This window comes from Crocuta crocuta, unplaced genomic scaffold (genome assembly GCF_008692635.1).
Source record: "Crocuta crocuta isolate KB4526 unplaced genomic scaffold, BGI_CrCroc_1.0 scaffold290, whole genome shotgun sequence".
Taxonomy (NCBI): Eukaryota; Metazoa; Chordata; class Mammalia; order Carnivora; family Hyaenidae; genus Crocuta; species Crocuta crocuta.
Window position 1 is genome coordinate 595,933 of NW_027527429.1, and position 12,751 is coordinate 608,683.

Genomic DNA, 12,751 nt, shown 5'->3' on the forward strand with positions numbered 1-12,751 from the left:
TCTCCCTTTGCCTGAGGTGGAGGGAGAGTCGTCCTCACCTCCAGTGCATCTGTCCCAGGCTTATGTCTATTCGGAGGCCTCGGCCATTGTTTTTTCTCTCCCCTTGTAACCCCCGCAGGGAATTCTGAACCCCCTGGTCTGGGGGTTTGTCATAGAGAGGCTACAGCTGAGCCCCAAGGAGAGGCAGCTGTCCTGGAGCCCACCTGCTGGGCCAGCCCCTCTGACCTTCCAGTGGCTCCGCCCGCTGCGGGAAGAACGTACCTGTACCTAAGATTTCTTCAGTGCCGGACTGTTACTTTGCTTCCTGAAATAGAAAAAGGTGGTTTACAAAAAAACCCCTGTGTACCTGTAGCCCAGGCTGCCTGCTGGGGTCCCTTCTTTGGCGCACATATATTCCATTTTGGGGAACACCGTTAGTGGGGCACTCATGTGGACCCACTTTAGTCTCTGTGCACCCACTTGGCCGGCTGGGAGTCACGGGGAGTGCAGGGTGGAAGAGACAGGTGCATACTTGGTCAAGCAGGTGTCGAATTGCACACTGCTGCCTTTCCCTGACACTCGGTAATGCGAAAGCTAGGGTGTGTGGTTACTGATTGGTCTATGCAGAGTGACCAGGGTGAGGACTCTGCTGTTTGAAAGGCATATAATGTACTCAGGCAGTACATTATGTAATAATTCCTGTGACTCCCTTGGGCCTTTTGGGGAAAGAACCTGGCTGTGAATAAATAAAAAGTAGAGATTTACTGTATTTGCAGTTACATATTTGCACCTGTCAGTGATGTCCCCTGCTTCCCAATTCACCGTGCGACCAGGTACTGTGTGAACATGCATAACCAGAGACCCTCTAAGCACCCAGCTTGTGGCCCCCAGCTCCCCCTGTGCGATCTACCCCAGCACCCACCGTGCCCGGCTCGGCCAGTCTGTGTGTGTGCGGATGCACTCGAAGGTGCACACGGTTTCTAAGTGGAGCGTCTATATAGGGCTGCACGTTTGGACACGCAGACAACACAGCCTGGCTCAGCCCACAGGACCGTGGCACCCCACAGCACAGTCCCCAGGGCCACCCTTGCCCTGTTACCCTGTGAGCTATACGCAGGACACCGTGTGGGCCTCCTCCCTGAGGTGGCACCTGTTTGGGGTTTTCTTGACGCTCGTGCTTTCACAGCTCTCTTTGAAGCAGATGTCCTGGTGCACCTTGTAGACTCTTTTATACCTGTGTCATGAGAAAGTTCCGTGAAGCCAGAAACTAGAGCAGGATGTTGCTCAGCTGCCTCAGCGAGGCTTCACGGGTCCACAGTGGCCGTGCAGGTATTGGAGGGACAGGCCGTTACTTTCTAAGTAAAACTTTATCTCACATGGATGTCATAAAATGTCCAGCATAAAAGTCATATAATTAAAAAAATTAACTTCCCTGAGGCATAATTTACATAAGACACACCCATTTTAAACATACATTTTGGGAAATGTGGGCAAAATCATGATATTAAGAGATGAGGTGAGAAACTTCAAGGACATGTTTTGCTGAAGCCTTGAGACAGTATGGCCTCACTTTTCTGTCTTCGGGGTAGTTCTTGGAGAAGTTTGAGAGCCTTGAAGATGCAGGTGTTCGATGTGGGCAGCGTAGACTCTACCTACCTCCTGTTTATTAAGTAGTCTACTTGGAGTGTGTGTTTGGAACTTAGGCCTCAGTTTTGTGTGAAATGGGAATTATTTGTATTACCTCTCACAGATTTGTAGATGATAATGAACAGGAAAGTGTTTTTATTCTTGTTAAAGCTCTCAAATGTCAGAGCTGTTGGAAAGAGATCCAGGGAGTTTGATGGGCAGACCTCCAACTCATGTTCAGTCTAGGAGAGCCCTTGGGATGTAAAGCCTTTGGTTAAGACTTATACTTTTGGCCATCAGGGAGTAACAGACTCTAGAATTAACCCCCAATATGAACAACCAGAGAAGTGGACAAAATATAAGCAGCAGTTCTTTTCAGATGTTAGAAAATATGTGGCACAAGATTGTGATCCTTGAGAGAAGGGAGACATGAAATGAAATGAGCCCCACGATCCCTGGAATTCTGCCTGGAGGCACGTTCTGCACTGCACTGCAGGGTGGTGGTGGCGGGAGGTGGGAGCCAAGCAGTGGTCACACTTGGCTTAGGGAACAGAGGTGAGAGTTGAGGAGGAGAGGCAGCTGCGGTCCGTGGGGCAGAGCACTGGGGAGAAGGGAGCTACGTAGAGGATGAGCTAGGCCTGAAGAAGGGTCCCCTTGAAAACTACGCTGCGCACACATGTGGTAGAGCCCCCTGCGGCGGAGCAGGGAGAACTACCAAGAAGCTGAACAAGTGAGTTACAGCAGTCCGTTCTGTAAAACAGAAACTCCAGAAAGGCCATGGCTTAGGAGTGGGGGAAAATGAACCCAAATCCCCTAAAACAGGCTTCAAAAGTATCAAATTAGAGTCAACTGCCTTGTAGAACAAAACTAAACATTCTTGGAAATACACACACACACACAACTTAGCACTCAGTTAACATATAGTTCACAATGTCCAGCATCCAACAAAAAATTACAAGACATTCAAAGACTTACACAGTATAAGTATCAGGAAAATGTGACACGTGAGCAGCAAATGATAATTGAGTTGAAAGACACCGAGAGATGAGAGCAATGGCAGGAAGAGCAGACAAGGACCTTAACACACGTTACAGATTTGCTCCCGTATGTTCAGTGATCGGAAGGAAAACAGAAGCAACGAGGATGGAGATGGAGGATCTGCCAAAGGACTAGACTGGATTTCCAGAGATGATGAAGTGAAGGTTTCGCTGAGTGGGATTGATGGCAAGTGAGACCATGCAGAGGGCAAGATCATGGAACTCAAAGGCACAGCTGTGCAGTCGATCCACCGTGAAGTAGAAGAAAGGCTGGAAAAGATGAAAAGCACCTCGGGGACCTGAAGGGACTGCATCAGTCTAGTGCCTGCATGACTGGAGTCACAGGACGGCAGAGAAATGGAGGGACAGGAGGGCTACCTAAAGAAGAAGGACCACAATTTCCCAAACCCGATGAAAGCCAGAACCCCAGAGGTACAAGAAGCTCAACAAACTCCCAAGAGCAAAACCATGTACAGGGGCATGTCCAAGTGCATCACAGTCATTTCCCAGAAACACTAGAGGAGACATAAGAGCAGCCCTGGGGGGTGGGCAGGGCGGGGTGCATCACACTCAGGAAGAAGAACGAGTGCAGCCTGGGGCACCTGGGGGGCTCAGTCGGTTAAATGTCCCACTTCATCTCAGGTCATGATCTCATGGTCCGTGAGTTCGAGCCCCACATCGGACTCCGTGCTGACAGCTCGGAGCCTGGAGCTGCTTTGGATTCTGTGTCTCCCTCTCTCTCTGCCCCTCCCCCACTCGTGCTCTGTCTCCATCTCTCTTTCAAAAATAAATAAACATTAAAAAAAAAAAGAGAGTGAGTGCAGCCTTCCTGTTGAAGACCACACAAGTCACAAGACTAGAAGGGGCTACTCTAAAGCGCCAAAAGGAAAACCACAGCTGTCAGCCAGGAATTCTGTATTCAGCAAATAGATCCTTCAGAAACGAAGGTGAAATAAACCCCTTGCAGACAAAAGCAGAGAGAGTTCATCACCAGCAGGCCTGCACTGTAAGAAATGCTACAGGAAGGTGGTCAGGCACGTGGTGCCCGGTGGCATCTTCAGTCTGTAGAAGGGACACCAGGTGCTGGGGCAGTAAACATGCAAGGAAGGACAGAAGAGTTTCTAGAAGGCGGTTGTCCCCTGAGAGCAGGCTTACCGCCCCGCACGCTGCACGGACTGTGGAGGCAGGACGTCCGGCTGCGGTAGTTGACAGCGTGAGGGAAGTGAGCCCGCCGCAGCAGGCGCCCCCATTAGCCCAAGCTTGTGGGGCAGCAGCTAAAGGCTTGTTGTGCTTAGTTGAAAATGCGTATTGTAAGTCCCGTAAGGCATAACAACCACAAACATTCAAGCAAACAGGCATATTCGGTAAACCAACCGCAGTGGTAAAACAGAACCCTAAGAAGTAATTGATCCAAACGTAGGCAGGAAAAGAGAAAACAAGGAACAACGATCAGATGGGACAAATAGCAAACACACAGCAATACGGTAGATTTAACCATAATATGTAGACGGTGTGAACACTGGTAACAACCAGAGATGTCGGCCCGGGTGTAAAGCACGACCCACCCACGTGCTGAACACAAGAACGTCACTTCCAGACTGTGTGGTTGAAGTGAGCGCTGTGGCAGGTGCCGGGTCTCATCCAGTACTGGGTCGTCCTCACAGGCACTCAGTCGGAAGATGGGGGACGCTGCAGATTAGGGCTGCCCCTCCCCAGAACCCACGTTCAGAGGGTCTGTACACCCCGCCCCACGGGCCCCGGTGCGCTCACTACCCCTGTGTATTCCTGCCGTGCGCTAGGCCTGGCTTCACGTCTGCTTCAAAGCAAACCTACGTGGCCTTCCTGCATCCCGTCCAGAGTGAGGGTTAGACACGTAACTGAACAGGTCCCTCCTCTGCTCCGCATCCTCAGTAACCCCATTCCAGAAGAATGTGTGCCAGCGTCCTTCCAAGGGCCTCCAGAGCCGTGCTGGGGTCCCCGGCCCCGCCTGACCGCCACTCCTGCGTGCTCCCCTCCAGCCCTGCTGCCCCCCTGCTGCTCCTCAGGCAGGCAGACACGCTCCTGGAGTAGGGCCTTGGCGACTGATATTTTGACTTTCTGGACAGTGTTCTTCCCTCACCCCCTCCATGTCTGTTCAGTGTTGTGTTTCCATGAAGCTTCCCCTGACACCCTGTTTAATGCTGTAGCCCGCCCTCCCTGCCCCCCAGCCCTGGCTCTCCTGACCCCACCTGTTCATCTCTCCCCAGCCCTGACCACCTTCTAGAACCTACATGTCATGCCCCTGCTTCTTGTGTCTGGTCTCTCTTGCCTAGAATGCAAGGATCACAAGGGCAGGACTTTGGCCAGTTCTGTTCACTGGCCTGTGCCGTGTGTAAGTATTTGTTAACTAAATACACTGTAAGTGTGACCCAAGGGGCCACAGCGTGAACAGGAAAGGTCCTACGAGGTGAGCCAGGCAAACTCTCCCTCTGCAGCCCATTTTACAGATGAGGAAGCCAAGGCATGAACGTCATGACTTAATGGCAGGACGGAGACTCGAGTTCTCCTGTGCAGTGGCCTCTCTTTCCTGGGGACTCTGAGGCAGAGAGAAGGGGAGCGTCATTTTCTGGCATCGATGTACATGTGGCCTTGCCATCCACTGAAGGGGGTGATGCCACTTGAGGGTGTGGGAAAGGAAGGCCTGAGGGGTCAGGAGCCAGGGGACCGGGGTTCCCAGCAGACTCGACAAGCTATCCAGCTCTCTGCCTCAGCTTCCTGATTCGCCCCATGGAGAGCACGGGTGTAGGCCCCTGTGTGGCCCCGACCCCCAGAGCTCCTCAGGGCTTCTAAGGGTGGGTGAGCTGGGCACTTCTTTGTGAAGGCAGTTCTGGGAGCCGGGAACTTTCCACAGATGCGGTGAGAGCAGGAAAGAAACTTACACGTGGTGGCAAGCGCCTCCTTCCCAGACCGGCACGGCCTTGGTCTCGGAGAAGAGCCGGGTGCAGGGCTGGGGCACCTTCGTGCAGGCTGCCGGCACAGAGGGAAAGGGCCGAGACTCGGCGCTGAGGTCGCACCCCCCTCCCTGCCAGTCAGGGCACTCTGACCCCTGGCAGCCCCAGGTGGTCGCCTCTGCCAGGCCTCGAGGGTGTGCAGCTGCTGTGCAGACCTCCGTCCACCCCCCAGGCCTCAGCCCCCGCGTCTTCTAAGTAGGGAGGCCGGGGCTCTTTTCCATCCTGCCACCACGTCTGGCCCCTGCTCCCACCTCTGGCTCTGGGGTGCTCCGTGTCCCTTGCTTTATGGCTGTCTCCAGCCTCCCCAGTTCTCTGGGCAGCACTCCTCAACCTGGCGTTTTGGGACTCACTGTGCCTCAGTATCCCTACCTGGGCCCTGGAGTCTGGGGCACCAGAGCTGGGTCCCTGTCCCGGCACCCGGGGTCGGAGGTCCTTGTGGCAAGCCCACCCTGGGCCCAGGGGTCCCATCACCGTCGGCTGTGACAGGTGACTTGAGGCCTGGGCCCCCGCAGGAGGGAGTGGCCCCCGACTTACCCAGCTCACAGCGTCTGCCTTTGAACCCCGGGCTGCAGTCACAGCTGTGGGTGCTGTGGGTGTCCACACCCGGCACGCAGGTGCCTCCGTTCTGACAGGGGTTTTCTGAGCAGTTCCCAGGGGCGTCTGCGGACAGGCCAGGAGCAGTTAGTTGCCGGGGCCCCAGAGGAAGAGCTGCCAGCATTGCCACTGTCTGCCTCCCGCTGTCCCGGCGCTGCTGGGCCCTGGGCGTGGGCCTGTTTTAGGTGGTCTGAGAGCAGAGGTGGAAAGATTGGCCTCCGTGTGCTTGTCCTTGACCCCGTCACCTCCAGGGAGGGGAGTGACTCTGGGGCCCGCAGCGCGGAGCCACCATGTGGCCGAGGAGACGGCCTGCAGCTTCCGTCACCTTGGGGCTCTGGTGGTCTTCCAGAGAGACTCCAGCCACGCCCCGGCCCGTGACCCCCCTGCCGCCACCCTGCGCTTGGGGCTGAGGCCGCTTGACCCGGACCCCACCTGGAGCGCCCTCCTTGTCCTCCAGCGCCCGCCCCCAGGCCCCCAGCCCGAGGCAGCCCTCTGCAGGCCTCGGTGCCAGCGTCCCCCTGCGCCCTCACCGCACTGCCGGTGGCAGAGGCGGAGGGTGGTCGGTGCTGCCGCCCGGGAGCGCCAGGCCTGGCTGTCTCCCTTAGGCCTGTGCTTTGTGTTTTCCTTCTTTAGCTTTATCAAGATATCTGTTGTTTCCATTTTTAACTTAAAACATTGAGAAATACCAAAGAGCGAGATCTGTGCGCACCCACCACTTCCAGTACCGGAAGGCCCGTCCCCTCTGCATCTCATGCCACGCCCCCTCCTCCAGACCTCCTCGAGGCAGGGTGCTGACCGCAGACCCCCCGGCCCCTCCTGGGCCCCGTGGGCTCTCTCTGCGGGCTGGTTCTCTTTCCTCGCTGTATCTACTCCACTTGTCCCCCCTGACTCTGCCCTGGGCCTGGCCTGGTCTCCTTGCCTTTCCTGGTGTGCTAAAGGTGAGTTGTCAGCTTTGACAAGAAACTTTTATTGTGAAAACTTTGAAATCTGTAAAAATTTCAGTCGGTGAAGAGTCCTGTGTACCGTCACTCAGCTTTGGTGACCGTCGGCACTTTCCCAGCCTCATTTAGTCTAGTCCCATTTCTGTTTGAGGCAGTTCACAGGAATCATTTCGCCTATAAATACAGCAACTGTCTCATATGTACAGATTTTTACATGAGCACAGCGCTATTATTCTGAAATCAGCAGTAGCTCCTTAGTACTGTAAGAATGGCAATCCTTGTTCAGGTTTTCCCAGATCATCTTAAAAATGTCATTTCTAGTTAGTCTGATCTAAGTAGGGGTCCTGAGGACACACTGCCTTAGTGTGATGTATCTCCCTTTTAATCTGTAACTTTTCATCTTTCTCCCGTCTGCATTTATTAAAGAAACCAGGTCATCGTCTGTGGAATCTCCCTCCTAGATTTTACCTATTGCTTTCTTGTGGCGTTAACTCATCTCCGATCCTCACATTTCCTGTGAACTGATCATCAGAGAGCGGGCCTGGTAGGGTTCAGGCTCAAGCGGTCTTTGCAGGACTGCTTCCCCCTTCGGCCCGTCCAGGAGGCGTGTGCTGTCTCCGTGTCCAGCCTCAGCGAGGAGGGGACCAGGCATGGCAGCCTGATTGACGCCAGAGAAAGTTCTGACAGGCCCTGCACCTGACGGCTTCGCGTCCTGAGGTCTTGGCCCTGGTTCCGCCGTGTCCTGGACTGTGCTCTTCGGCCTTCCCCGGCCGGAAAGCCTTCTGCGCAGACCTGCTTTCCCTTGCCCACCGGCCGGTCACCCTGCACTGCAGTCCACACAGGCCACGCCACACACATGCTTCATTCCTGCCCTTTACGTGTGCACTCGCAGAGTCCGTGTTGGCGTCCAGCCAGCTGTAAGGGACCAGCACATGGTGCTTGCTCTCAGCGCCATTGTGAACTCAGGGGCGCTTCTGTATTTGATGGGGTTCAGTCTGCTGCTGCCATGAGTCTTCTTGATGCCCCAGTTACCCATCCTCTGCCTGTGGAGCCTTTCAGGCCTGTTCCTGTGCTCTGGAGACACGCTCCCAGGTGTTTTTCAAAGCTTGCTTGTTTTACACGTGTGTCCTGGGCAGGCAGGTATGTTTTGTCTATATTCTGCTTCAGTCTTGGAATCAGCTACTTCTCCAAAGACCCCTGCTTCCTTTTATCAGAGGGTGGCATCGAGTGCCCACAGTCTGGGTGGCCAAGGTGCTCACTGCTCCTGGCGTGTCAGTGCTTCATGTCTTTTCAGGGGATGGAAATAGGAACTTAGATTTACAAGCAAGTGTTGGGGCGCCTGGGTGGCTCAGTCGGTTGAGCGTCCGATTTTGGCTCAGGTCATGATCTCGCGGTTCGCAGGTTCGAGCCCCGCGTCGGGCTCTGTGCCGGCAGCTCGGAGCCTGGAGCCTGTTTCAGATTCTGTGTCTCCCTCTCTCTCTGACCCTCCCCTGCTCATGCTCTCTGTCTCAAAAATAAACTATAAAAAATTTTTTAATAAAATAAAAGTAAATGTTAACAAATTGTGAGTTTTTATCAACATTTAGTTAAATGAGAGGGAAGACATGGGGATTTTATTTCTTTGATTTTATATTGTATCTCTTTACACTGAAAACCTTGTTAGCATTAACATAATTATTTTTGTTATCCCACAGTTTACATGTAGCAATTCTNTGACCCTCCCCCACTCATGCTCTCTGTCTCAAAAATAAATAAACTATAAAAAATTTTTTAATAAAATAAAAATAAATGTTAACAAATTGTGAGTTTTTATCAACATTTAGTTAAATAAGAGGGAAGACATGGGGATTTTATTTCTTTGATTTTATATTGTATCTCTTTACACTGAAAACCTTGTTAGCATTAACATAATTATTTTTGTTATCCCACAGTTTACATGTAGCAATTCTAAAATAATAGTACCATTTCTGCTAACAAAGAGATCATTGAATACGGCTTTAAATTTCAATTCTTTTTGTAATAAGAATTCTTCTTATTAAATATATCCCTCTAGGAACAAATAGTCAGAAGGCTGTTTTTAAAATCACTTGAAATGATACTTTTTTCCTGTGTGGTTATGCCATCAACATGGTAAATAAGTTTATTTTTTCAGTTTTCAATTTTTAGGTGTTACTTTTTATGTGTGTCATTGAAAAAAAAAACACCACACTCTTGGTTCTAAAATCAAAACCATAAGGAAACATTCAGGGAAGGCAGCTTCCACCCCCGTCCCTGTGCTTCCTTGTTCTTATCCTCTTCCTCATACAACCACTTTTATTTTATTTCTTTTTAAATGTAAGAAAATAGGGATGTTCATATATCCCTTCCCCATTTTGCTACACAAAAGGGATGCTGAAAACACTGTCCTACACGTTACGTTTTAATAACGGCTTTATTGAGATATAACTTAAATAGCATACAATTCCCCCACTTTAGGTGTATAATTTACTAGTTTTTAGCATATTCAGAGATATGTGCATCCATCACAGTCGTCAATTTTAGAATGTTTTCATCATTTCAGAAGGAAACCCCTAGCCTTAGCTTTCGCCCCCACGGCCCTGCTCACACCCCATCCCAGGCAGGCACTGATTCTACTTTCACAGTAGAGTTCCCTTTCTGGACTCCATGTGAGTGGAGGCACACTAGATGGAGTCTTCTGTGACTCGCTTCTTTCACTTAGTAGGATGTTTTCAAGGTTTCCCTGCGTTGTGGCCTGTGTCAGTGCTTCATTCCTCTTTATGGTCGGGTCATGCTGCACTGTGCGGATAGGCCGCTTTCTGCGGACCCCGTCGTCAGTTGGCTTGTTTCCATCTTGGGCAATGGTGAATGGCGACCTTGCGAACATTTGTGCATAAGTCCCTGTGTGGGCGTCTGTTTTCATTTCTCTTGGGTACGTACCTGGGAGTGGTGGAATGCTCTGGGTCACAGAATTCTGTTTAGTTCTTTGAGGAACTCCCTGGCTGTGTTTGCCCCCAAAGTGCTCTGCATTCCCCCCAGCACGTTTGAGTTTCCAGTTCCTCCACACACTCACCAGTGCTCATCATCATGTGCCCGTTCTAGCCATCCTAGAGGGGTGAAGTGGCATCTCATTGTGGTTTTGATTAGCATTTCCCTGAGGCCTAATGATGTCAAACATCTTCTCATGGGCTTCTTGGCCATTTGTGTATCTTGCTTGTAGAAATAAGTGTTCAGATCCTTTGCCTGTTTCTTAATAGGGTTATCTTCCATTTATTCAGGCATACGCATATTCTTTATATAGTTTGGATACAAATGCCTTTCAGGTGTATGATTTGAAGATATTTTCTCTCATTCTCTGGGTTGTCTTCTCACTCCCTGATAGCGTCCTTTGAAGCACAAAAACAATTTACATTTTGATGAGTCCAGTCTGCCTTTTTTCCCTTTTGCTGCTCAGGCTTTTGGTGTCCTATCTAAAGTCTTGCCAAATCCAAGGTCATAAAGATTTACCCTTGTGTTTTTCCTAAGAGTTTTACAGTTTTAGCTCTTAGACTTAAGTATTTGGTCTGTTGAGTTAATTAATTTTGTGTGGTGTGAGGTTGAGGTCTGACTTCATTCTTCTGCATGTGGACGTCCAGGGTTCTCAACTCCATGTGTTGAAGGCTGTTCTTTCCCCCACTGAATGGTCTTGGCCCCCTTGTTGAAATCAGTTGAAATCACAGACGTACGGGTTTATTTCTTGACTCTTGATTTGTTCCTTCGGTTGTAAGCCTGTCCCTGTGCTGGTGCCACACTGACCTGACTACCACTGCTCTGCAGTGAGTTCTGACAATAGGGCGCACGAGTCCTTCTACTTGTTAAAGATCATGTTTGTTATTCTAGGTCCCTTCCAATTCCATATGGAATTTAGACACTATGCACAGTGTCCACAGATACGCTGTGGCCAGCTTGCAGAGCGGGCGTGTGCAGGCCCATCTGGAACCTGTGAGCCTCTGCCAGCTAGCCTCACCCTTTGTGACCGGGGCACCAAGCCGCAGGGACCACCTGACACTCGTTCCCTTGTCGGGCAGCTGAGGGCCTCATCCCGCGGTTCATGCAGCAGTGGGTTTTTACCACAAGGGTAAATCATCCTTTGAAGTCAGCCCTCTGAATCCTGAGTTTATTGTGACATGCACACCCTTTAAAATAAATAAAAACAGAGATGGCTGTTTCGAACAGGGTGGGGCTGCACTCTGGGGTAGTGGCAGTGGGAGGCTCCTATGTGACGATGTTGCAGAGGTGTATCTGTAGAGGTGTGAGTTCTGCCCTTGCCTGCTGTCCCCCAAGGACGGAAACTGCCTGCCTCTCTGGTATCCAGGGGATAAAACCAGGAGAGTCCCAAAGCCCTGCTAGGGTGAGAATTCGGGGAAAACAGGAAGAATGTGACCAGCCGGGGCACTAGATCTCTGTAGTGGCAGGTTATGATCTTGGGGACTCTCCTCTTCTCCATGAGCTTCCCTGGGAGCTCAAAGGTGCACCCCTAACCTGGAGAGTTGCCTGGTGAGGAAATGTTGATCAAGAGTGTTGATTGTGGTCTTGGGGTGTCTGGGGCGCTCTGGGGATCCTCCTTCCCTTGAGAAAGAAAAGTCTAAGAGCTTCCAGAGGAAATGAGCAGATGTCCTACAGGGAAACAAGAACAAGATGGACACCCCTTGACAGCCGTGCTGGACAGAAGATGACAGGGGACTAACGTTTGAAGAACTGAAAGAGAACCTTTGAAGCTCGAGTTTTATACCCACTCAAATTGTCCTTCAAATGTGACAACTACTTAGAGTATTTTCCGGCATGTAGGGCTGGATCCCAAGTGCGATGTGGGACTCCACAAGCTGGTTATAAACGTTTATAGAAAGGCAGAGGACCAAGAACAGCCAGCACTGAAGGTCCGAGTGAGTGGGTGGGGGGGCCCTGCGGGACAGCAAGCCTTACCAAAGAAAGCGCCGTTAAAGTGGCGGTGTTGGCTCTAGGAAGGCGAATCAGTGGAACAGAGCAGTGGACCCAGAGCCTTTGGTCAAAACCAATGAAAAGATGCTTGACCGTATCCACATTTGAGACGCAAATCCAGATCCCAGGTGGTGTGCTTCATACCCATTCCACTGGCACAATCTGGAAACCCGGCCAGATCACATCTCTTGCTCACAGCTGAAGAGAGCGTGATCTCGCGTCCCCACTTAGAAAACAAGTTAGCACTCCTGAGTGACTTGGGCTTTCACACATCCCAAGCCCAGCATTTCTACTCTCGCACATGTGCCAGAAGACACACGTGAGAACTCCGTAGCGACACTGCCAGTAACAGCCCAACACAGCCCAGGTGCCCTCTGAGCAGAGTGGACGAGGCCGCGGTGAATTCACTCACGGACGGGACGCTCACCAGTGAGTGAATGAGCTGTGGCCACGCGCGACAGCTCTGAGCAACCTTCCTGCAGACTCTGTAGAAAACACGAGTCCAGGAGGCAGGGAGGCAGGGAGGCACGGCAGACACCTTGTAACAAAAGAACCTCAACTGTTCAAACATAGATGTGTGGTGAGCACCCCCCTGCCCCCCCCCCCCCCC

General features: G+C 51.5%; 1 protein-coding gene across 1 annotated transcript in view; it reads right to left on the bottom strand.

The window, feature by feature from the left end:
* Positions 1-1,078: 1,078 nt before the first annotated feature.
* Positions 1,079-12,751, bottom strand: part of SNED1 (sushi, nidogen and EGF like domains 1) — a 71,553-nt gene continuing 59,880 nt past the window's right edge. Inside the window, 3 exon segments of the mRNA XM_077758284.1 lie at positions 1,079-1,213; positions 5,561-5,648; positions 6,167-6,292. Coding sequence (XP_077614410.1) covers positions 1,087-1,213; positions 5,561-5,648; positions 6,167-6,292 — 341 coding nt within the window. The 3' untranslated portion in view covers positions 1,079-1,086.